The 24,266-nt window shown below is 38.2% G+C and overlaps 1 protein-coding gene across 5 annotated transcripts in view; it reads right to left on the reverse strand.

Moving 5' to 3' along the window:
- Window positions 1–3,555: 3,555 nt before the first annotated feature.
- The window catches only part of TOX3 (TOX high mobility group box family member 3), a 108,539-nt gene continuing 87,828 nt past the window's right edge, over window positions 3,556–24,266 (reverse strand). For all 5 annotated transcript variants that reach the window (XM_065537542.1, XM_065537541.1, XM_045382914.3 and 2 more), the window contains exons 4-7: window positions 15,855–16,124; window positions 11,602–11,829; window positions 9,866–9,946; window positions 3,556–5,530 (exon numbers count right to left, since the gene is read on the reverse strand). In XM_065537542.1, coding sequence (XP_065393614.1) covers window positions 4,781–5,530; window positions 9,866–9,946; window positions 11,602–11,829; window positions 15,855–16,124 — 1,329 coding nt within the window. In that variant the 3' untranslated portion in view covers window positions 3,556–4,780. The remainder of the gene's footprint in view (window positions 5,531–9,865; window positions 9,947–11,601; window positions 11,830–15,854; window positions 16,125–24,266) is intronic.

The following is a 24,266-nucleotide window of genomic DNA, read 5'->3' on the forward strand; positions in this document are numbered from 1 at the left end:
TCCACAAAAGCTGTGTGTCCAATTTTGTTTGATTTTCTTCTGCTGTTTTGAGGTGCCCATGCTTTCAACCTGAATGGATTTTCTCTGCTCTCCCCTTGGCTGGAGCTGTCTTCTACTTCTACCAGGATAACTTTTCTCTTGGCCTGTTGAGATCCTACACAACCTCCAAGGCACATCTTAAATGTCCATAATTTCATGTAGCTTTCCAATAGCAGTCTCTCCCCTTTCTAAATACATTTTAATTTTCTCAGATTAGAAACCACACCTTTAAAATGGCTCTTAGAGGCACACAAATCATTGTGTCTGGTGGGTATATTTTCCACCCCAATAAAAAAATGAAAGCTCCTAAAGTTCAGAATGGCTTTGTTATTTTATTATTTTATTTTTTAAACATTTATTATGAAAAATTTCAAGCATATACAAAATAAACAGAAGGCACTGTTTGTTTTTGCATCTCTCTGGGACCTATCACAGTGTTTTGCATGTAGCAGAGGTAAATTTAAGTAATTCAGGCCTCAGGCAAATGGAGCTGTCTGTCTGCATATCTGACGTCATTGTCTCCTGGATGGTTAAGCTTTTCCTCAGTAACACGCACTGACACACAACCCACACACCTGTAGGATCACAAACTACAAGGATTAAATCCTCTCATTGGCTTTAAAATTCAGGGAAAGTCTTTATTTTGAGGTCAGTTCAGATAATCAGTAAAGCTAACTATATTCGAGGGGATGGGGAGAAAACATTTATATATTTAAGAATATTTTCTAAGAGAATTCAAGTCTGGTTGTATATCTGTTTGATTTTCTTAGTAAGGCACATTTTTTTATAAATGTGTAATACCTGAAGAATAACATACAAATATGAGGGTTTTCTATTAATACCAGGTTTTCTTCACTTTGCATTAACATTTTTCAATGTCTTCCCTTCTCAAAACCTCAGATTCCTAAAAGTCTATTTTAGATATTTTTTTTAACTTGCGTCTACTTAGCCCATTTTTTGCTACTACTGAGTGTGTGTGTGTGTGTGTGTGTGTGTGTATTTGGGAGAGCAGTCAGATCCTTAAAGCAAACCAGAATTCTGGAGTGATAGATTACATGTCCATGCTGTGTCATATCCAATTATCTCAAATTGACTGTACACTGCATTATTCTGTTAGTGCATGGAAGATCAATAAATATGGGGAAAATCCAGCCCAGCTCTCCACTTTCCCATCCGATTCTAGTAGGTCTGAGACGGATCATGCTACTGTGATGTGTACGCCACAGCTAAGGCAGGCAGGTGGTGCATAGACACCATTCAAACTTGGCCTATTCAATCCCAACTCCTCTAACTCTCCATTCATGCATAGCAAAACACCATCTGGTCCTATTTTGCCTCCAGCAATCACAGCTGACCAAAAACGATAATAACAGCTGTTGCAAAACAAAAGCCAAACAAAGGGGGTGGGGGGGGGGGGAAGGAAAGGTTATATTGAAGTCCAGTGCTGAAAAATGCTCCATGAAGTGAGAAATGGGAAAGAAACCATTCAAATGTCTAAAGCTCACTGAATGGACACAGTGGAGGACTTCTACTTAAACTTGAGATATTAATCCATCTGTCTAGAAAGCCTTCAAACCTCCGTCAGGTGGTAATATATTGCAGAAATTATGCTCCATGAAGGCATTTAAGCTTTTGTTCTTTGAGTCGGGAACTCATGACCCCATGTCAGCTAAAAATGAAAATGCCTTATGTTCTTTCATCATACAGCAGTACAGGTTAATGCAAAAAGGGAACATGTTTAGCCAGAGTAATAAAATAATGTCTACATGGCATTGGGAGAGACAAGGGGGGTGTGTGTGTGCGTGTGGTTGTGTGTGTGTGTGTGTGTGATGGAGGTGGTCGGGGTGAGGGGGGTGTCTGTAGACCACTTAAGAGGGAAGGCATTTAGGCCACTTAGGTGTGACACTAATCAGATACCACATTTCTCATGTCTATTTTTCATTATCCTGATTTATTTCTGACCTCTAACAAAAGAAAAAGTGCACCAAGTACTTACTTAAGTCTTAGGAATAGAAACCAGTCATACGTATAAACTGAAAAGTAAATGGATACATAACATGCTTTGTGAATCCTGAAAACAATAATATGGTAACAAGGTTGAGGAATTCTTTTCATGATTCTAGCCTTTTGACATTTTAAATATATAGTTTTGTCTGGTAATTAATTTTATAAACTGCAGTCATTAAGCTTTTTTTTTCCTCTGGAATTGACCGTCACTGGCTTAGCAGCATTTAATCAAATGTGATAAAACCTAAGATTTATAAAAATCATTTAATAGATGTTACAACACCTGCTTCTAACTGCAAACAGTTGAAAACAGACTTCACTTGCAATTAAGTCTTATCACTAGTGACATTTTTTTCCAAGCAATACTTCATGGGTTTTCAAAATGACAATTACAGAACTAATACACAATTACTGTCACATGTAGTTTAGCAATTAATTTTGAAGACATTTGTCTAAAGGTTTCACAACAGAATATAAAATGGTTATTGTTATGTAATGTTAGTTTCAATTCACAGAAAATCTTTTACCATTCGAGCTCTACTTCTGCCGGGTCTGATGCTAGCAGATCATTTCTTTGTGGAATACAATCACTCCCTTGTAGCTGTAATTAGGCATCATTCTAAGGCTGTTTGAACACTGATACCTGTCAACTAATACATCTTATGAAAAGCTTCAATTTAGACATAAATTTTTCTACAGCAAGAAATCCATAAATTTATAATTAGAATCTCTTGCTGTTCAATATTTGTACATAATACAGAGTAGGAGAGGATTATGAAATATTGAAAGCTGAATTCATTATTCATAACCCACAACATACAGTAAATATTCTCTGAAATACAACAACTTTGAGGGATCCATATTCCATTATTTTTGAATGTCTCACACACAGCAGCTATGAAGCGCACCACGCACACCCTCATTCTTTCCAGATTAGGATTCTGGTCAGGGTTGACACTTGCTGTTTTTAATTTTCATTTTATCATAAGCAGTTTAAGACTGTTGCCAGTGGTAATTTGCAATTTTTATCAAGACCTCTTCATTATAGCTTCTGACAGGACAGATGCTGTAATTAATCATGCAAGACAACTGGGGATAGTGGTCACACTGCTCTCAAAGAGGAACCGCTACAGAGCAAGAAAAGGGGGGAATAAATGGGCACCGAAATAATTATTTTGGCTTAAGAATTAGCATTCACCATCCATTTTAATAGTAATAACACCACAATACCCAGGTAGTTCTAGCCCCGCCCCCCGCCAAAAAAACGATTACTTTTTTCTCGCTATACTTACCTTGTACTTGCATCTTTTAAAAAAGGCAATTACACAAATATTCCCAATGGGTTGTTTTGCTTTTTTTCAAGGATCTTCATTTCAGGCTATGCAATTGTGTATTCTTGGCCATAAATATCATATTTCCAATTGAAAAATGGAAGATGATGCTTGGGCTGAAATGAAACTTGGTATGTGGCATATTTCCCCATCTTACATGTATTCAAGGAACCAAAAATGAAATCTGACATATCATTTTATTTGAAAAGTGAACAGTTTCCTTGTTGTTGCATCAAAATACAGTCCACAGTTTTTACTGAAATGTGTTTATTCTATAGCAAGATAAAAGCATTTTTGTTTTAGTTAAGCAAAATACAAACAACTTAATTGCTGCTATCATAACTCATAAAAAAGTATAAAACAGCATAAAAACACAATAAGCAACGTAGCAATGAATGGTTTATGTCACCAGTGTTTACGTTAAAGCCTCATTTAGGAAAACTTTACAGCACATGATATGAAAACTTACAACTTTGAAAGAAAATATTTACATTGATTATTCAGATGTGGTGTGCCTTTTAAATAGTCTACTGGTATTACATCATAATAAAAACTCTTGCTTTTTCTTTTTAAATCTTAACTTTTGTAATAACTGTTCTCATTTAAGTGCATTTCCCTTTTAAAAATACAGTGTTTTTATTTTTCGAAACTTGTCACTCAAAACACGGAATATAATATTCACATTTCTTTTCTTCTAATTGGAATGAATATAATGGGCTAACAGTGGCCATAGATATTGTTACAACATATCCTGTGGTTTGATTTGGAGAAGTCATGGATAAAAAGTGTGATTAAGTCAATAATTGAATTTAATCACTTGCATTTTTTTTCTGGAGAGATTTAGGAAAAAAATAAGAGCTTTGGCAAAAGTCTGTGATTTACATTATTTTTTTTTCATGACAAAAAAATGCCATCAACTATTCACGTCATACAAATGTTTGTATGAAACTGGATCTTCATATTTCAGGTAGTTACAACTGTGCTTTTTATTTTTAGGGCTTCAGAAGTTCAGATAGCCTGGAAGTGTGGTTTACTCACTTCTAGAGAAATAAGGCCATTTTCTATGACTCAGAGAGGCCAGTTTATAGTCATTAATATGTCCCAGGATTCATTAAACAGTTTGATTCACATATTGTAGGTATAGCCTGAATAAATAAAAAAGGCATCACATAAAAGAGCACAGCTTTTCTCGTTTAAAAACAAAGTGATTTATAGTCAGCTAGAAGATGTTACTCAGCTACACTGTAGTTCTTATTGCCTATCTAATAGACACTTGAGAGGACCGTTTGATCTGTTACACATTTCTGCATAACCAACACCAACTTACAGATTTCAGCCACATATGCTTTACCCTCCTATGCCACTCTCCTCCGTATACGCAAATCCGTCTGCCACATGCGTCTTCAGAAAATACTGACCTGCGATAATACTTGAGTCTGTGTCTGAGACTGTATTTGCGACTGGTGCTGCTGAGAGGCTGGCTGGGGGCTCCCGATGGCAGGGATGGGGGATGTTATCTGAGAGGCGACGGGAGAGTGCTGCCGAGGAGAAGGCTGAGACTGGTGCTGCATGTGTTGCAGCTGCTGCAGCTGGAGGCGCTGCTGCAGCTGCTGCTGCAGCTGCTGTTGATTAATTTGCTGCTGGAGATGCTGCTGCTGCTGCAGGTGCTGCTGCATGTGGTGCTGGAAATGCTGCTGCTGCATCTGCTGCTGGATTTGCTGATGCATTTGGTGCTGCTGGAGTTGCTGCTGCTGCATCTGTTGCATCTGTTGTTGTTGCTGCTGCTGCTGCTGCTGCTGCTGCTGTAACTGCATCTGATGCTGCTGGGTTTGCACCGAAGGGCTCACTTGGGTGGAGGGTGCTGAGCCAACCATGGTCGTTCCCATGGAGCTTATCAGTGGAGCCCCAATGTTCGAGGGCATGTTGGCTGCAATGGTGACTGATGTGACAATCTGGTTCATGGGGAGTCTCATGGTTAAGGGTTTGGGAGCGATTGACCTAGGGAGGGATTGCTGGAGAGTCTGAGGTGATGCTGACACTGTTCCATGTTGAGACAGTGGAGTGTTGAGAAGGAGGGAGGATGTCAGATTGGTCGACGCCAGGGTCTGCTGAACAGAACGGATGGTCTGGGCTTCTGCTGACTCAGCAGCAGCCTGCATTTTGGGGGAAAAAATTCCAGACTGTTACAATACATAAGTATTTAAAATATTTAAGCATTTTTAGATATTATAAATTGATTTTTTTAATGGCCACCATTATTCATGCCCTCCTGTATCTGTACTCTTTGTCTTGTGACTTTTTCACTCCTCCCAGATGTGGAGTCAAATCCCCTACCTCCTTGAGTCTGGGCTGCTCTAGTGCCTTTGCTTTGGCTGACAGAATGCCCTGGCAGTGATACTGTCCCAGTTCCACGATGAGGCCTCAAGCCTACCCCTGCCATGTGCATGATGACAGATATGTGGCCCAGTTACCCACCCCAAGAGTCAGTTCACTGCCATCCAGCCAACTGTGATCAATGTGAATGAGTCCAGCCCCTCCAACATCCAAGCTGACCCCAGACAGAAAAGCAAGACTAGCTGATTCTACTATGCCTGGCCTAGATCTGAAGAACCAGCCAGCTAACTGGCACTCTCTGAAGATAAATGCTCATCTTGTACCACATCACTGAGCTTTGGGGATGGTTGTTACACAGCACTATTGTGGCAAAAAGATAACTCATACACATATTTAACAGCAATAATTCTTCTGCATTTAACTCTGTACTAAGGACCTTACCACTGAGTACCATATGTTTAAAGACAACAGAGTACAGGCTGCCTGAGTTCAAACGCAGTTCTCTGACTTAACAACTTTGTGACATTGGACAAGTTAATTTACTCATCTGTTCCTGTTTTCTTATCTGTAACATTGGGTTATACGGTTTCTTTCTTTCTTTCTTTCTCTCTCTTTCTCTCTCTCTTTCTTTCTTGTTTCTTTTATTTTTTGTGAGATGGAGTCTTACTCTGTCACCCAGGCTGGAGTGCAGTGGCATGATCTTGGCTTACTGCAACCTCTGCCTCCCAGGTTTGCGCCATTCTCCTGCCTCAGCCTCCGGAGTAGCTGGGACTACAGGCGCCCACCACCACACCCGGCTAATTTTTTGTATTTTTTAGGAGAGACGGGGTTTCACCACGTTAGCCAGGATGGTCTCAATCTCCTGACCTCGTGATCCGCCCGTCTCGGCCTCCCAAAGTGCTGGGATTACAGGCGTGAGCCACCGCGCCCGGCCAGGTTATATGATATTTTTCTTGTGCAGAGGTCGTGAGAATTAAATGAACTCATATGTTAAGCATTTAAGAAAGTGCCTGGTCCATGGGAAGCAACAAATATTAGCTATTTTTATTAGTTAACAATTACTATTACCAGAAAATGGCCACTGGAATACTTGAAAGCCCTGTATTGTGTGGTTATTTATAACAAGGTTCACTCAAATATAAGAAAACCATTATTGGTTTCCTCAGAGATACCAAACTGAAGTTTTCACAATTTTAGAAATGTTTTAGTTCATCAACTATTTTTGAAGATTTCCAGAATTTATTAAAGGAGTCATACATAAGGGGGAAATGTTCAACTTCATGGGACCAAATCGCCTGTTAAAAGATAAACAGCAGATATAGGGCTGAACATAGAGAGAAAGTACTACTTTTTGTGCTAAAAACACTTCACTGCCTCCACAAAAGGAAATTCTTCCACAAATGCAACAGCGGAATGATTCATTCCAAAGACAATTTTTTCCTTGTATTCTTCATTTGATTAGGATGTTTTGGGGGGAGTGTTGCAGGGGCACCTAGGAGACATCAAGCAGCCATCTACTATCTTTAATAATTGTATATTTCTAAATTTTTATGACTCTGATTTATAAAATCCTGCTGTTGGAAAGAAACCGAGATGTAACCTCATATAGAGTCATCCAGTGTGTAGGAATAGCCACCTCTGATGTTTTCTGTTTGAACACATGTCATTATCGTAAGGCACTCCCCTTCAGTGGACAGCTCTCCGCATTATAAAACTCAGTGCGGCTGCATGTTCCTGAACGGTCATGTTCTAAGGTCTTAGGGTAAGAAGCAACCTATAAATATTCAAATTTGTCTTCAAAAAACCATTAAATCACCCATAAAGTAGAATACACCCAGTAAGCATGTACATAATTCTTATATACTCTAGTAGTTAAAAATTAACAAGCTAGTCTTAAAGAAGAAAACTCAAAGAAAGTCTGTATTTCAACACCTGGGCAGCTCAGTTGCACAGTTGTGCCTTTAAGATGCTGCCTTAATGGTAAATGGAGATGGGTGGATGATTGCAGAGTTCTTCCTTGCCTGTCTTCTTGCTCCTTTATGGTTTAATAGTAAGCTTCCATGAATTTCTTTGGTTGTTGTAAAGATTAAAAGGGATAGCAGAGTCATATCTTAAGGGGGGAGGTCTGAGGCTCCGCGTGTAGAGGCATAAGTTAAATGTGCATATGATGCAACCCTATTGATGTTTCTGATGCTGGGGCTGAACTCTCGCTCCCTGTAAGCTCACCCCTTGGATGAGTTCTCCTCTCTTGGGCACAAAGATCGACTTAATTTCTCTTATATGACAGCCCTTAGATTTGAGGACTAAGATCATATGCCTCCAAGTCCTTGCTTCCCTGATTCTTTCAGTTATTCTAACCTGATGTGATTTTCAGTCCTCACCATCGTGGAGGCAACGCTCTAGAGAGACATCAGTTGATTGTCATCTCTCTTTACATTGTGGGATCCAAAACAGAACCAATTCTTTAGAAGTGGTCTAACAATCACTGTACAATTCGATGCTGCTTCCTGTGCGATCACTATATTAGCAGCTACTTCACACTTTGGGTTCAGGTTGAAATTATTCTAAACTTATACCTAAAGGACCATATTCATTGCCTCACAGTTATTTGAACAGAGATTTAGGATCCTCTCAAAGTGCATTTACTGAATTAAAAAACAAACAAACAAAATCCTAGTATTTTAAATTTATTCCTTCTAAATTCTATCCTATTGATTTTTTTTTTCCTTTTTGGTGTCATTGAATTTCTTCTGAAAATATTTCTGAATCCTGATCCTAGCATGCAATGTATAAGTTTTAAGTTATCCCTTCTAAGTCACTCACAGACTTCATGAGCCCAATCATGGTTAATACTCCCTGAATGCCTTTTGAGATACTGGATCTTGGTTTAAATAAATCCATATACAGTCAATTATTCATGCTCTAATGCACAAAATCACCTATACCTGCTCTGGATAAATGAATGAATAAATGATCCACTTAAGAAGTACATGCACACTGTTGCTCTATTCACTTCACTCCATCTAATTAACCACCAACTATACTTTAATTCTTAACATCTGCAGCCCATACAGTCAGCTGTTCTTTGCCGATGTACAAGTCTGAGTACAACATCAGTATATCTTCCAGTACATGTCTTCCAGAGTCTGAGAAAGAGGTTTCGCTATTGACCTGATAAATGTTTTCTCTATCTAATGAAGTGGGAAGTGTCCTAATAGCCATCAACAAAGAGAGGAGGACCTCTGTTGATCTGATTCTGAGCAGCTGCAAATGCTAGATCTTGATACAAGCACTTAATACAGATAATATAAAGAAGAAACAACTCAGGTGAAAAGAGAAAAAAGGGAATGAACCCTTTTAAAACGTCTTTGAGACCCTAGGTTGTACTTGAGACAGCAACAGTGACAATGAAATTGTATCTCTACTTGTCAGAGAAAATTTATCTAGAGCAAAAATATATTATATCAAATTATCCTTTCCAAAACCTCTAAAATCTATAAAGGCAAGAGAAAAAGCTAATTAAATGTTAATATAATGTAACAACTCATATTCCTTTGGATTAAGGTAATTACAATCTACAGTGATATTTGCTTGGGATATTGGTGCATTTTATAACACACCAAGGTCCACTGTATACTCTCTGTATAATACATATAGTTTTTGTTTAGTACTTGGAATATAATGTCATTTTAAATGATCATGAGGTTTATTTATTTATAGGATATGGAACAGTTTGGTCAAAAATGCAACGCCCCCCTATCATAGTCATATAACCACAGGAGAATTTATAATATGATGTCCAAAAATGCCTGACAAACATACCTCCCAGTTTAAGCAGAGGACATTAACACAGGTCCCAATCCCTGACCAGAAGAAAGCATAAGAGCCTATTTAAGATTTATATATATAGGTACATACACATATATAAAGATCAGGGAAATCTTTCAGAAACAACTTAGACTCGGCTGCTTAAGTTAACTCATATTTTCAGATCATCATTTGGGTAATCTCTAATGGAAACACCTAAGTTTACAAGCTGTTCAAGATGCCTTTCCATCGGCTTTTAGGGGAGCTGCAGTTATGTTTTCAATGCTTGAGGGCTGTTTTCCATGCTGTAACTATTTCGGACCCTGGCCGCCCCTGCCCAGGTTTACCTTAGAAACGAGGCTGGCCCTGTATGCTGCCAGGGCCTTCAGGTATTCTTTTTTGGCAGCTTCTGTTTTCCTTTTATATACCTATTAAAAGACCACAATTAGCACCACCTTTAGCGTATAAATTCTCAGCTATAAAATAACTGCTGCACAAATTAGGTCACATAAACACAACTCACATAAAAAGGTTGGTCTCCTTGGCTTTGATTTTTAAATGTTAGCGTGTGCACACGTGCGCACACACACGCACACATGCACACACACACACACACACACGGATATTAAAACAAAACAGAACCCTGCCACCCTCACTGGAGCACAATTTTTATATTTACTATTGCAAATAAGAAAAAGAGTTCCGGTTGCAATACGGATTCCTTGAGAATCACTTTTTTCCTGAGAACAGTTGAAAACCTCATGCTAAGGCAATAAATAAGGTAGCAAGAAGAATAAGCTTTGCTGCAAATGGCTTACTTTAGAGAAAGTAATGAGTTTCTCCATCAATGTCTTCTTTCCCTCAGATACCTTTCTAAACTATACCAAAACCAGAGGATAAAAACAACGGGTAGAATGATGAAGACAGAAGAGAAAAGAGCAAAGCATTTCAACCTTGGTTTTCTTTTGGAGCAAAATTAAAAGTCAGAAATCATCCAAGCTAGGAGATTTCCATTAGTGACCCCACTGAGTTACATAAATAAAATTCCAGCATATTAAACATGATTTGGGCTTCTCCTTTTCTTAAGTGGTCTGATAGTTGGGTGTTCGATCAACATGCATCTTTCTCTCCAGAGTTTAAAAGTTAGGTGTGGCACTTTTCGAGTCCCTCAGAATTATATTTCTGGGACAGAAAATCACTCTGCTGTCTACAGTAATAAACTCAGTGCAAACTAACAAGAAATTTCTAATGTTGCACCATCCCAACAAAACAAGCTCCTAGGAATGAGTTCCTGAAATCAGTTCATGATTTGTAAATAAAAATCAAGGACTTTCCACTCTTCGTTCCTGAAAAATATTATTCTATTTTATCACTCATAAGGGTTGATCTATTCTTCTGTGCATATGTAAAAGTTAACTTCTATTAATGGTAATTGGAGTTTCATGCAAGGAGCAAGTGGGGGGACCGACCCCCAAGGAACCCATTCTTCTTTTCATTTGTGTGGAGGAGTTGCAAGGGGAAGGAGAGGAGACGAAGCCCCTAAGGAAGTATCTCCCACCAGCATGGCTAATTTCTGAATACCTCTCATACTGCCTTGCTTTCAAATGAACTTGGAATAAAATTTCAAATGCCCAGTGACAATAATGAGACACGCAGAGGCAGCTTCAAAGTTTGGAAACCCACCAGGACAGCACAAGGGTTCAGAAAGATGATCAATGGAAAGGCAAGCGGGATGGACCTAATCCCTTTGTAGTGCCCTTTTTGAACAAAAGGGGAAACATTCCACATTATTTAAAATGAAAAGATTATCATCAAAAGTTTATGCTTGCAGGATACTGCCTGGATTTCTTCCAGCCTTCCTCTGAATGAGTTCTGAACATGCACCCATAAGCTGACAGAGAAATCAATATAACTGGAGAGTTGTTTAGATTTATACGTCTAGGTTTTTAAATTCCATCGCTTAGAAAAGGCTTTCAAAAGAAGCAATCATATTAAGTGAACACATGCACTCAGAAAAGGTGTGAGGAATATTTTAAATGATCATGAGGCTTATTTATGGAACCTTGATGGGTCTTTGTCTCACCTGCTTTTGTTCTTCTCCAAGGCTGTCCCACATAGATGCTACAATTTTTGAGACCTCTCCAAAGGTTGCATTGGGGTTTTGACCTTTAATTGCAGCCTGTGTGTCTCTGAAAAACAGGGCATATGCTGACACTGGCTTCTGTGGCTCATTGGGATCTTTCTTTTTCTTTTTCTTTGGAGTCTTGGGCTTCTTGCCAGAGTCTGGAGCAGCTCTTTTCTCTCCAATGGCCTGCAAAGCAGGAAGAAAATTCACTGCCTAGAATGTACTTGCAGAGAATGCAACAAGACTTAACTCAGATCCATAATTGTTCTTTGAAGGTTTTGTTAGGCATCATCAACAGATGAATCACCACCAAAACCGGGGGAGGGGTAAACTTGCTTGGAGTTAACCAGACAGCAGAGATTAGCATTTAGAACATCGATTAATGAGACCCAGAAGTATCTTCAATACATTCACAACATATGCTCTAAATAGCAATTATAATAATGAAAAACAGTACACTCTGTACCAGGCAATGCTATATAGATGCTATACTACACATGTATACATCAGCAAAATATTTTGTATTTTCAGAGGTTTTAGAAGTAAAACCTAAATAATATTCAGGATGTTGATCATATTCAAATATTTTAAATGAGGTCCCTAGCCATAGTCACATGCCATATATGTGATCTGTCTGAATTGATTTGTTTTTTGAGGCTGATTTTATTATTTTACCAGAATGTTACTTTGCTAATGGCTCTCCAGAAACTCAAATGGAAATTAGCTCCAATTTCTATACTTGCTCCATAAGGACAAGGTCATCTTTATTTTCTAAAATAACAATAATTTTCTAAATATTAACAGCAAATGTAAAAATGTCAAAACAACTTTAGTGGAGATAAAAGTGAAATTGATACTCTCCATAAAATTAAAAACCTGTAAAAAAAAAAAAAAACCAAAAAGGAGCAATAGTTGATACTTAAAAATCACAAAGAAGACTAAAGAGAAGATGTTTGTTATTTGTGGCAAGTAACCCTGCTCACAAGAATGCTACCACAGAGACTCACACATATTCACCAGATGAACTCTGAGAGATCAGAACCATAAACTGATACGGGTATAGTTTCCTAGTTTAAAGATAACGCAGCTCCATATTCACCCGCTACCATCATCTAAGTTCACTGATCATTTAATATACTTATCAGAGAAGCAGGGAAAAGATTTGTAAATGTTTTATTCCCCTGGATCACAATATCAAAGATAATTTTGCAGTTAACTTCACCAAGAATCCTGCAATGTTTGACAAAATCTGTTCTCAAAGCCAGCCTTGGGCAAGATCAACCAAGATAGATTCAAGTTACTAACAGATTGGCTTTTTAATGGCTTGAATTCTAATTCAAATTTTTCCTAGAGTATTATTTACTTTCTAAATGAGGGTCATTTGGAATTTTTCCCATTTACTAAAATTCTTAGTAAGGAAATTTTCTTAGAGAGCTCTGAACCCTCAGGGAAGAGTTAAGAAACCGCTGGCCTACCTCTAGGGGAGCCTATTGTTTGCACTATTTAAGTGATAACAGCATCCACACTTTATCTGAGCAGTTTATAAGCTTCAGATGGTTTTAAGTCATATCTCTCTTCTCCTCCAAAATGTCATCTTTCATAACTCACACAATTAATTCAATAATTCTCTAGAGCCCATAGTCTTTTTTCTAAGTTTTCAAAATAAGTGAGACTTGTTTAATTCTACTTAATGAACGTGGATTTCCAAGACAGTCAGATACCTTTCAGTTAGAGCTTCACTTGGAGCCAAGTTTAACTTCAATGAAAAACATTATTTAAACAAGAAAAACTATATACAGACACACACATTTTTCTAGTTGAGTCCAACAACTATATTCTTCTCCTGGAAGAAAATCCGGCACTGTTAGTGCCACAATACCCTGACCAATGGCAAGATGCTATTACTTTCCAGAGGAGCTTTTTTTCCAAGTGAGAGGAGTTCAATTTCATTCTCTGTAAAACAATATTCAAACGTCAAACACCTTTGATGCCTTTCTTGGATAACCATGATGTGCCCTAATCATTATTACTTTTTAAGAATAAACCAGAAACGTGGAGTCTCACAATTTAAATAAAAATTCAGAATTAATTCTCCTAAGGAAATTTTTGTGTCATTGACTTAAAAGGGTTCGGACAGAACGCTGGAGAAAAAGATTTACCCCAAAGAGACATAATCAATGATAGTTTTAATCTTCCTTTCTCAGCTAAGGTTCAGTGAAGATAAATTGGCTTTATTGTCGTTACACAAAACCTAGACCCTCGCTTAAAATGGAGCAAGCTAGGAGTCCCATAGGAGGTCCTCTTTAAGATGACAATTTCTGTTTGGTACAGCGGCAAGTATGAAGATCCACGGACGTGTGAGTGGAGGGAAAGGAATCCCTTTGAATTGTAATGGCTAAGCGGTTACCTAACCCCATCTGTTCATATCCCTCAAGAGTCTTTAACCATTACTTCTCAATCCTCTAGACTGAAGTTCTGTGAATGTGAGAAGACTGTCAGTGCATTTACCATTCCCGGGCCCAATGGGGGTGCTAACATTATAGACTAAACCGTTCATCTCGAAACCCCTTCGATTTCCGCAGCATCACTCGAAACTCCCTCCCTGTTCCTCATCACTCTTAATCTTCTCTAGCTCCTCTTCTTCCTTTTGCTACTTAGAAATAAATGATGCTCAGGGTTCTGTCCTTGACAGAAGTCCTGATTGATTACTTTCACATCTTCTCATCCATGTGCTGATGGTCCCAAAATCTATAATTCCAGTTCCCATGAACTGAGTTCTAGACTCCAGTGTAAGCACCTCAAATTCAACTCTAACATCCCAAACTCTCATGTTCCCCATGGGGGAGAACACTCCTCTCTTTGTGGGTTGCTCCTCTCATTTGCTGATAGCCATTCTGGCTCTCAAACTAAAATCCAATTTGTCTCTTCCCCAAATTCCAGTGGATCACCAAATCCTTAAAATGTTTATGATTCTCACTCCTAAAATGCCTGCTAACCTGGTACCTCCTGTCCATTCCCTCCCTTGATGAAACGAAACATAACAAAAGAGTCTTCTAATTCATTGCCTTTTCTTCGGTCCTTTATAAGGCATTCTACATATATAGCCAAAGTTATCTCTTTAAAGCATAAATTACTTATGCCATTCCTTGATGCAAATAATAAATTGTCTCTCAGCTACCAACAGAAGAAAGACCACCACATTTAAGCCATTTTATTCTTCAACTTCTATTTCTCTCTTCCCCCATATCAAACTTCATTATACCTATAAATAGCATGTACTTCCACTGTTCCTCACGAGCCCCCACCAAAATGCTGGCCTCTGTCTTCTGCCTCACAAACTTTTATTCATCCTCTTAGACCTAATTCAAATATCACTTTCTCAGTAAAGTCTTCCTCAAATCACTCTCCCAAGCAGAATCGATTAGAATCTCAGCACACCAGATACATCAATTATATCACTAATCACATCTGGAGCTAGTTTTAAACATTGCTATTCATCTCCAGTGGGGAGTCTCATGAGCAGTAGTTCTCTTATACATCTCTATATCACAAGAACCAAACAAAATGCCAAGCACAGAGTAGGTATACAGCACGTAATTAATGAGTGACTAATGAGTAATTATGTACTATTACAGTACTCTTTTTCATTATTCTAAGCATTTGGAAAAGTCATACCTGGAACGCAGCTTTTATTTCAAACTATGTATCATTTAAAATTATACATTTCCCATGACGAAGGTAAAAATGTAAGACGATGAGAATGAACTCAGAGATAAACATCACTGAAGGTTCAAGGCTGTCAAATGTGGCAGCAGCTTGACTGACACACTGGATGAAACTTGCTCACATGGACATTAATTTAGAACCAGAGCAGTTTAGAATTTCTGGAATGTCTAGAATTTCTAGAAATTTGTAGCAGGGAGTCCAAGCCCTCCTTTTGCAGATTAGAAAAATTGGGCCTACAAGAGTTAAATAACATGTCCAGTGCCTTACAGCTATACTAGGAGAAGCTAGATCTCTCAATTTCCAGTCCAATATACTTTCTACAGAAAATAAATGAAACAGTGAAGAAAAACAACAAACCATCATACATTTAAATGCTACTCCAAATCTATGAAGAAAAACAAGGTAACACCATGAATGAAATTCAAACAGCATGGGGTGATCCCATATTCTCTGGCAGGTTACACACTAAGGCAGTTCTAACTTACTCTGTTGGCTTCATCAGCATCCTCTTCATTGATGGAGCTGGAAGGGGAGGGAGTGGCCGATTTGCTTGCTGGAGGTGAAGGAGATGTGTGAGGCATACTGGCACCTCCCAAATTCAACCCCAACTGGGCGCTGAGCTGAGACTGGTTGATGGTGGTGAGCTGGGCAGGAGGCATGACCCCAGAACGCACAGCATCGGTCATGTGGACGATGGACCGCATGATCAGGGAGGGATCCTGCCGGTACTGGGACACTTGTGTGTGGCTCTGATCCTAGAAAGGCAGCAGCAAAGGGGGAAAAGATATCAGCTTTTCCAGATATCAGGGAACTGATTAGATTAGCATCTCCTTAGATAGGTTTGAACTGTTGCAATGTTGATAGGTCTGACCTATTGCAGGATGATGGTCTCCGTTCATTTATTAAATGTAAGGACCCATGCCAAGAAGTTGAAAGGTGAGAAGCAGAAAATCCAAGTATCTAGTCCAGAATATTTCATTATAGAACTGTCAGTGGATAAGGAAGGCAGGAAGGAAGGAAGGAGGGAGGGAGGGAGGGAGGGAGGGAAAAAAGAAGGAAGAAAGGAAATTAGCAAAACTAAATATAATCTTTAGCTCTTGTTTCTGATTGAGGAAACTGGTGGCAGAGACAGGAATGAAGCAGAGACTCCACCCATTCAGGCTCATCCATTAGTTTACCATCCTTCCCACACACATAGCTGTTATGAGAGAAGGCAAAGCCATTCTTTATTTTATTCTCCCAGAAATGCACAAGACATGCAGAGGATGGGCCAGCAAAGCACAGAGCTTTAGTTTCACAGAGCAAACATCTGTTTGCTTTAGGGCACCCTTTCTGTGAAATCCTCTGTGGTTAACCAGACGGTCATTCCGATTCTGAATTACATTGTCAGCGGCATCTGGAAGTCATTCAATGTCTTTTGGTTTGGATATCACTTTTTTCATTTAAACCTACTTTGTTTTCTTTTGTTCAATCCACCAAGATTTAATGTACTAATGAGTTTTTTCGTAAATACGTATAAGAAAAAAATCATTAAAAAAAAGATGGTAGAGATCATCAGAAATAGCTTTTTCTGAAACTTATTGCAGTTACTTTACATGAAACTTTCTCTGTTCTTGGTAGTCATACAGAAAGGCCTTAGAGTTGTTGCTGCTTGTTCTCTATTTTTTTTTTTTTAATTCCAAAGAATCAAAAAATGAAGACACGCTTTTCAAATGACTTACTTTAAGACATGTCATTTGGAGTGAGTCTGTGATTTTGCTGAAACCAAATTCTCTTGACTCACAGTGACCCAGAATCTAATTTTATACACAAGCCTATGAATTCTTAACTGTTCCTTTTTTGAGTCCTTCTGATAAGGCTTATTTTTGCTCTTTAAAGAAGCAGAATGAATTGTAAATAACTAAATTGGAGCATTTGGTTTCTTCGTATTAAATATATAAATGCCACTCAGTAAGAAGATCTATCAAAGAAAACTAGTTAAATAAATCATGGTCTACCCATACGTCAAAGTGTTATGAAGCTTTTAAAAATAATGAATTAGATTTATGTGCATTGACCTAGGGCAGAGTTTCTCAATTTCAGCTCTCTTGACATTTTGGACCAGATAATTTTTATTGTAGGGGCTTGTCCTGCATATTGAGGGGGCTTGTCCTGCGTATTGTAGGTACTCAGATGCATCCCCAGCCTCTACCCACTAGATGCTAACGATGTCCCTCCCCGTACCAGTCATGACAACGAAAAATGTCTCCAGACTTTGCCCCTGGCAGGGCAACACCACTCCCAGTAGAGAACCACTAGTCTACCCAAGATACAGTACATAAAAGGCAAGTTAAAAAATTACTATACGACAGCCTCATTTCCTTTGAGGAAAAAAAAAATGTGTATCCTAACATTAACAATGGTTACATTATAAGGGGTAGAATGGGAGGGGCAAGTGGGGGAGAGTTGCAACTTTTTCTATGTACATGTGTATGCCATTTTGATAAGCTGTGACCACAATACAAAAGTAAACAAAAACTAAAACACTTTAATCAGAAAAAAAAAGAAGATAATGCAAGTGGTTAAAAGAGTCCGTCAACAAGTGTTAGAACATTAAATACATACATTTTCCATTTCTTAATAATTTCTGAATAATTACTGTGAAATCCTGGAGGAAAGTGTCACGAGTATCAGAACACCACACTCCCTTGTATCACTGGCAATGTTCTCCTTCATTATTCCTACAATATTACGTTCTACTTGCAGGTGTCTTTCTGCAGATTGTGTGGATTTTATGTTATCCGTTTATCCTAATTATTTTTTTTTTGATTGGAATTCTACCACATTTACTCATTTCTCCTAGAAAATCTGAGCTATCTGTTCAGTCTTCCATGTTCTCTTAAAGTTTAACCACTGCTCCCTGACATAACTTCCACCCCCAAACTACTGGTAATTATGCCATCTAGCTTATTCTAAATTTTCTTCTTCCTATATGTCTTTCAGAATGCTTTTATTTTTTGTTTGTCTGTTTGTTTTTAGATGCAGTCTCACTCTGTTGTCCAGGCTGGAGTGCAATGGCACGATCTCGGCTCACTGCAACCTCTGCCTCCCAGGTTCAAGTGATTCTCCTGCCTCAGCCTCCTGAGTAGCTGAAACTACAGGCGTGCACCACCACGCCTGCCTAATTTTTGTATTTTTAGTAGAGATGGGGTTTCACCATGTTGGTCAGGCTTGTCTCGAACTCCTGACCTCAAGTGATCTGCCCACCTCGGCCTCCCAAAGTGCTGGGATTACAGGCATGAGGCACTGCACCTGACCCAGAATGCTTTTTAAAAATCTTTCCATCTTATTTAAATCTAGATGTTTTAAAGTATCCATAGGCAAATTCCAGGGCACATTTAATGAAGTATTTTAATTCTGACTGTATAATACTAAATTAGTTAACTGGTATGGCCATGGAATGTGATCATCTGATTTCTGCAGTGTTCTCACCAGCAGAGAATTACTTTGCTCTCTTTGCTCCAATGCCTGTGAAAATCTGCACATATAGGTGCTCGACTGACTCACCCCACACCCAGAGCATTTTTTAGATGGCTCTCACGGCCAAACACAAGGCCAAGAAGCGTGTCTCCTCGGCTTCAGCAGCCCTTCCTGAATTCCATCTGCAATTTACGCCTTTATTATGGATCTTGTTGCTGGGGAGCTCCTGCTGATGGACAGCCCAGGTTCACTGTACTAAAAAGGAAGTTTTACTGCGCGTTTATTACTATGTGCCAGCATTTGTGCTAAGCCTAATATGCACTTTCTAATTTAATCCCCTAGATTGCTTTCTGCATTAGATACTAGTACTATACTCATTCTTAGACACATAAGAATGATTCCCCAGGCCCCCAGGCTAGCTAGTGAATGCTTGACAGAAAACCTGGGCCCTAGAGAGCCATGGTATCTTCATGGTAGAGGTGTGTCCTGGCAGAGAGAGATGAATGAGACTCTGGGATCTCCACTGCCATCATCCTCTTTTAACAAAATCAACTCCATTTCCATTTGTTTTATAAATTGAGGTTCCTCATAATATTTCATTACAAAAACAAAACAAAACCAAGGTTCTTTTGCAGGGTGACAGTATGGAAACCATTCCTGAAGAGTACTGGTGGTGGGGCCAAGGTTTTGCCAAAACTTAGAATCGTCACATAGTCTTCAGATCCAAAAAGATGCCATCTCCCACTGGACAAGATACCAAGGACCTCTAGACTATTTTTAAAGTAACCTCTGACCGACATAATTGATGCATCAAAATGTGCTACCACTCACCATGGTTCACAGTTAGTCGATGATAACTTCCTATGAGTGAAGATTATAGTATAAGAAGATCAATGGCTAAAGTGTCTCTTTGGAAATTCAAGCTCCTTTAGGGCCACCAATTATTAACAACTGCCTTGGGGAACTTAAGGATCCTCAACAGCTCCAATCACTTTCCATAAAAGTAACCTTTAAAAGATGTTACCCTTGATCTTAGGACTACCACATAAGAAGAGAAAGATGTCAGCTCAGTATAAAAGTATTGAGCACCTACTATGTATCAGGCCAGAGAAGGCAATATATCAAACCTTATATCTTCAAGAACTAGGAAATTACCATGTGATTATTTTACACATTAAACAAAATCCTGAATGGATGAACAAATTTACTACAACAAAGTGTAGGCCAGAATAATTTTTATATACTCCCACCAAAATTGCTCACAATTTTTCCCAGTAGTAGTGACACAATAAGGAAATGTATAACCATGAATATAGCCCAGAGAAATTTAATGTGCTTTTGTTAATATTACTTCTCACTTAGAAAAACTAAGTCCTGAAAGATTTACCAGTGATCATTTAAAGGCAAAGCAGCTACTGGGTTATAAGAGATTGCCCACTATCATAACCAACAGTAAGAGTTGAATGCTGGTAGCTTTTTCAACTCCTTTCACAATTACATTTTATATGTAATCTTCCTTTATATCATTTCCTAAATTTCTCAGTATTTGGGAAAAACTCATTCTCTCTTCCTTGTCTTGTTTTGTCTTCTAATTGGCGATATTAGATAAGAGTTTCTCAACCTGAGTGGTACTGACATTTTGGTCTGGATGATCCTTTGTTGGGGGAGGGATATTCTGTACATCATAGAATATTTAGCAGCATCTCTGGCCTCTACCCACTAGATACCAGCAGCCACCCCTGCCCTACCAGGTTGTGACAACCAAAATGTATCCAAACATTGGCAAATGTCAAAATCCCCTTCATTTGCAAACTACTGTATGAGACCTAAAATATCATAAAAATCATCTTCTTAGGGGAGGCAGGTAGTGAATGTTCAAAGCTTATGTTCTGTTCCTAAAAATAGAAATCATCCACATAAACAAGATTCCAATTTTGATAAATATTGGGAAGAAAATAAATAGGTTATACAAAAAAGAGTTATTGGGGAAGGATGGCTACATTTAATTGGGTCAATAGGAAAGGCCTCTCAAAAAAGATGGCATTTGAGCTGATGCTGAAGGATGAGGAGAAGCCAACTGTGAAGTGAAGGAAAAAGTATGTTCCATGCAGAGGGAACAGCATGTGCAAGGTCTGAAGTGGGAGAGAACTTGACATCCTTGAGAAATGAAAAGGTGGACAGGAAACCTGGGTGCAGGGTAGGCAAGGTAAAGGGTGAAACACAATAGGCTTGGAGAGATTGGCCTAATTGTGTAAGGTGGGGAAATCATGGGATGCTTCCCCAAGGAGATGACCTACTATGCTGAGTTATAAAGGGAAGTAGAAGCTAACCAAGCCAAGGCATCCCAGACAGAGATGAACATGTACCCAAACCTGGGGCAAGGGCAAACATACCACCAATAAGGAAATGACAGTCCAGTGTGACTGGGCCAGGAAGAGCATGGCCGGCTATGAGGTTGGAACAGCAAGTCATGGCTATAAAGCGACAAGGTTTATTGTCTGGATTAGGAAGTCTAGATTATTATTCACAGTGTAGAAGGCTGCCATTGGAAGTTTAAAGCATAGTATATACCTAGTGGGACTATTCATTGCAATAAATATTAACTGACCATACCTCATAGGCAACCAACCCACCTAAATCAATTGCGGACATTTCTATTTAGTTTAAATATAAATGTACAGCCTATCACCTCAATCTTTGTCTCGAAGAATACCCAAAGACTAATTTTTGCAGTCACAGAAGTTCACTCAGAATGGGTGGGCCATGGATCTCATAAAATGCTCTCACTAATAGAAGGGGCACTGCCTTCTATCTATTGGCCTGTATGATTCATGCCTGTGGTGTTCAACAAAGCCTTCTGGTTTCTGTATGTCTTGGTGTGGGTAGGGGAGTGCTTGGCTGAGGCTCGCCTCTCTCTCCACCTGATGAAAGAGGCTCTTTGTCTTTTTTAAACAGGAAAAATCCAATGAATGGATATTTTGGGTAGCAATCCCTCATTTTCTTAAATTGCCTGAAACCCAGTCTATTATTGAACATTAATCATTTGAGTGAACGGTTAAAATTTGAATAATGTTATATTAATAAGGAAACTTTAGATCACTAACATAAATGAAAAATTAAAATCACTCATGGCCAGTGGAATGTCAAATAAACACCAGGAAAAGAAAATAATACTGTTATAGTCAGTGTGGATACTGGGGCCTGCCTAAGGCTCTGGGCCTGAGCTCTGCTTTCTTTAACTTAAGAAGGCTAAAAGAAAGGTGTGAACGACTTAATTAGCCCCAAACGGAGTCTTTCTCCTGGACTTAATCAAGATTAAAAGAGAATTGAAAGGTGAAAAACTTCCTTACTGTGTAAATCACTATGTTATAATATCGTGTTTGTACTTCATATGAAGGTATGTCTTAGGGTAGGAGGATATGAGAAGAGAATGGATAAAACTTGCTCTAATTTTCTTAAAAGAGAAAACTCTACATATTTAAATCTTTTTCACTCATTTTTTCAGGCCGGGAGCAGTGCCACATTTATCTTTGTGCTGCACACTTAGTAGTACATAGTTAACATACTATGGTCTTGCTTTGTTTTGTTTCTTTTTGCAAATCTAAGATACAAGCTTTCACATTGACATTTTATTTTAAACATTATACATTATTATTCTATATTACCTGTTTATACTTATTACAATGGTACTTACTTCCACTTGGGTTGATTTCATCATTAAAAATTTTTTAAATTCTAATATGCAAATATGTTCAATGCATCTTCTATCTATACTTGCACATAAATATTCTCCATAACGATCCAATATTAGGTTTTCAAAATAGAGCATAACATCCAATTAAGAAGCAACTAACCCAAATATATTAGAGTGTGACTAAATATATTTTCACTGTGCCAGTTTTTTAATCAATATGTCTGGAGAAATGAAGTAATTAAATAATTATCAGCAATAAAAATTACTTTGTATTCATAAATATCAGAGTTAACTGCAAATAGGAAATGCAGGCCAGTAATTTTATGTTCAATTATTTAGTTATGTCCTATAGCAATGTTAAAATTTTATTTCCAAATTAACAACGATCAAATAGTTACGCATAACTACTACGTTTGTAACTCCAATGAACCCTGACACAGTCATGCCAAATGCATACCAATGATAATTACAGACCTGCGTGCCACAACCTTTATATTCATCAAAATATCTGCACTGAAATAGATCATTTTTACTTAACAACTACTCTCAGGGTTGTAATCAGACATACCTACCCATGAAAGTTTTGTAAAAAACAGTGTTCCCTAAAGTTAATTAATAGTTTATTGACAAAATAAAATTTTCAAGAGTTTATTATGAACACTTAATGGTAATTTACTCATGTACCTGTAACTGCTTTTGTTTTACCAAAGGGACAGCTCCACGCTTATTTGATTCAGTTCTAAATTGACATGTTAAAGAGCAATTCCACTTTCATAGCTGTTGATACTTTAAGCCTCCTCCCCTCCATTTTAACTTAGCAGTGTAAGTATGCTCTTAATAACAAGTAAATATCCTTTCATTCTCCTTTTATTCATTTATATATTAAACGAATGAAGTATTTATTGAGAGCCAAGTATATTCCAGGCCCAGGGATGACACCAAACAGACCCAAGGAGCATTTGCCTTCCTAGAGCTTCTATTCTGGTAAGGAGGAGACAAGTGGGAAGCAAGCAAAGGAAACCATTGCAAAGGACGACAAGGGCTGTGAATAAAAGGAACAGGGGTAATGGTATACAGAGTAATTCTCACTTCTCCAAAAAATATTTGAGCCATCATGTCAGTTTTACGTGGGAATCTGAGTGCTGTAAAAGGGTATCTTTGCTGTCTCTGAACCATCACTAAGTACTACAGTACTTAACTATAGATGATCTATGTTAAAAAGAAGATACAGGGAAGTAAACCATGACCAGCTTTCTCATACCACTTTCCTTTAAATGTTATAAACCAAACAAGTAATCATGTATCACACTGCACAAGGGTTAATTAGGTTTAGTGTAAGTTTGGAACACAGTCCTACTTTGACAGATGATCCTCAGGTTAACTCAGCCCTAAAGACAATTCCTATCTGTTTAGAGTCAGTAGTATGCACAGGACAAGAATAAAGAATATTTATTTTAAGCCCAGTATGGTACAAGGCTCTACAAAAAAGGCAGCTTGTAAAAGTGTCTGTGGCCTGGGTATTTTTGGCAGACAATTGTCAAGGTATAGTAATAGCTAAATTAAAGTTGGCTTTTGACAATAAGCTTCTTTCAGGCAGCAGTCAGACTGAATCTCTGTAATTCGTTGAGGGGACACTGGTAGTCAAAAAAAGAAAAAAGAAACACAAAACAATTTCACAAACAGTATAATCAAGCTCTAATGATTAAAAACAGGCCAGGTACAGTGGCTCAAGCCTCTAATCACA

Source organism: Macaca fascicularis, chromosome 20, assembly GCF_037993035.2.
Source record: "Macaca fascicularis isolate 582-1 chromosome 20, T2T-MFA8v1.1".
Classification (NCBI taxonomy): domain Eukaryota; kingdom Metazoa; phylum Chordata; class Mammalia; order Primates; family Cercopithecidae; genus Macaca; species Macaca fascicularis.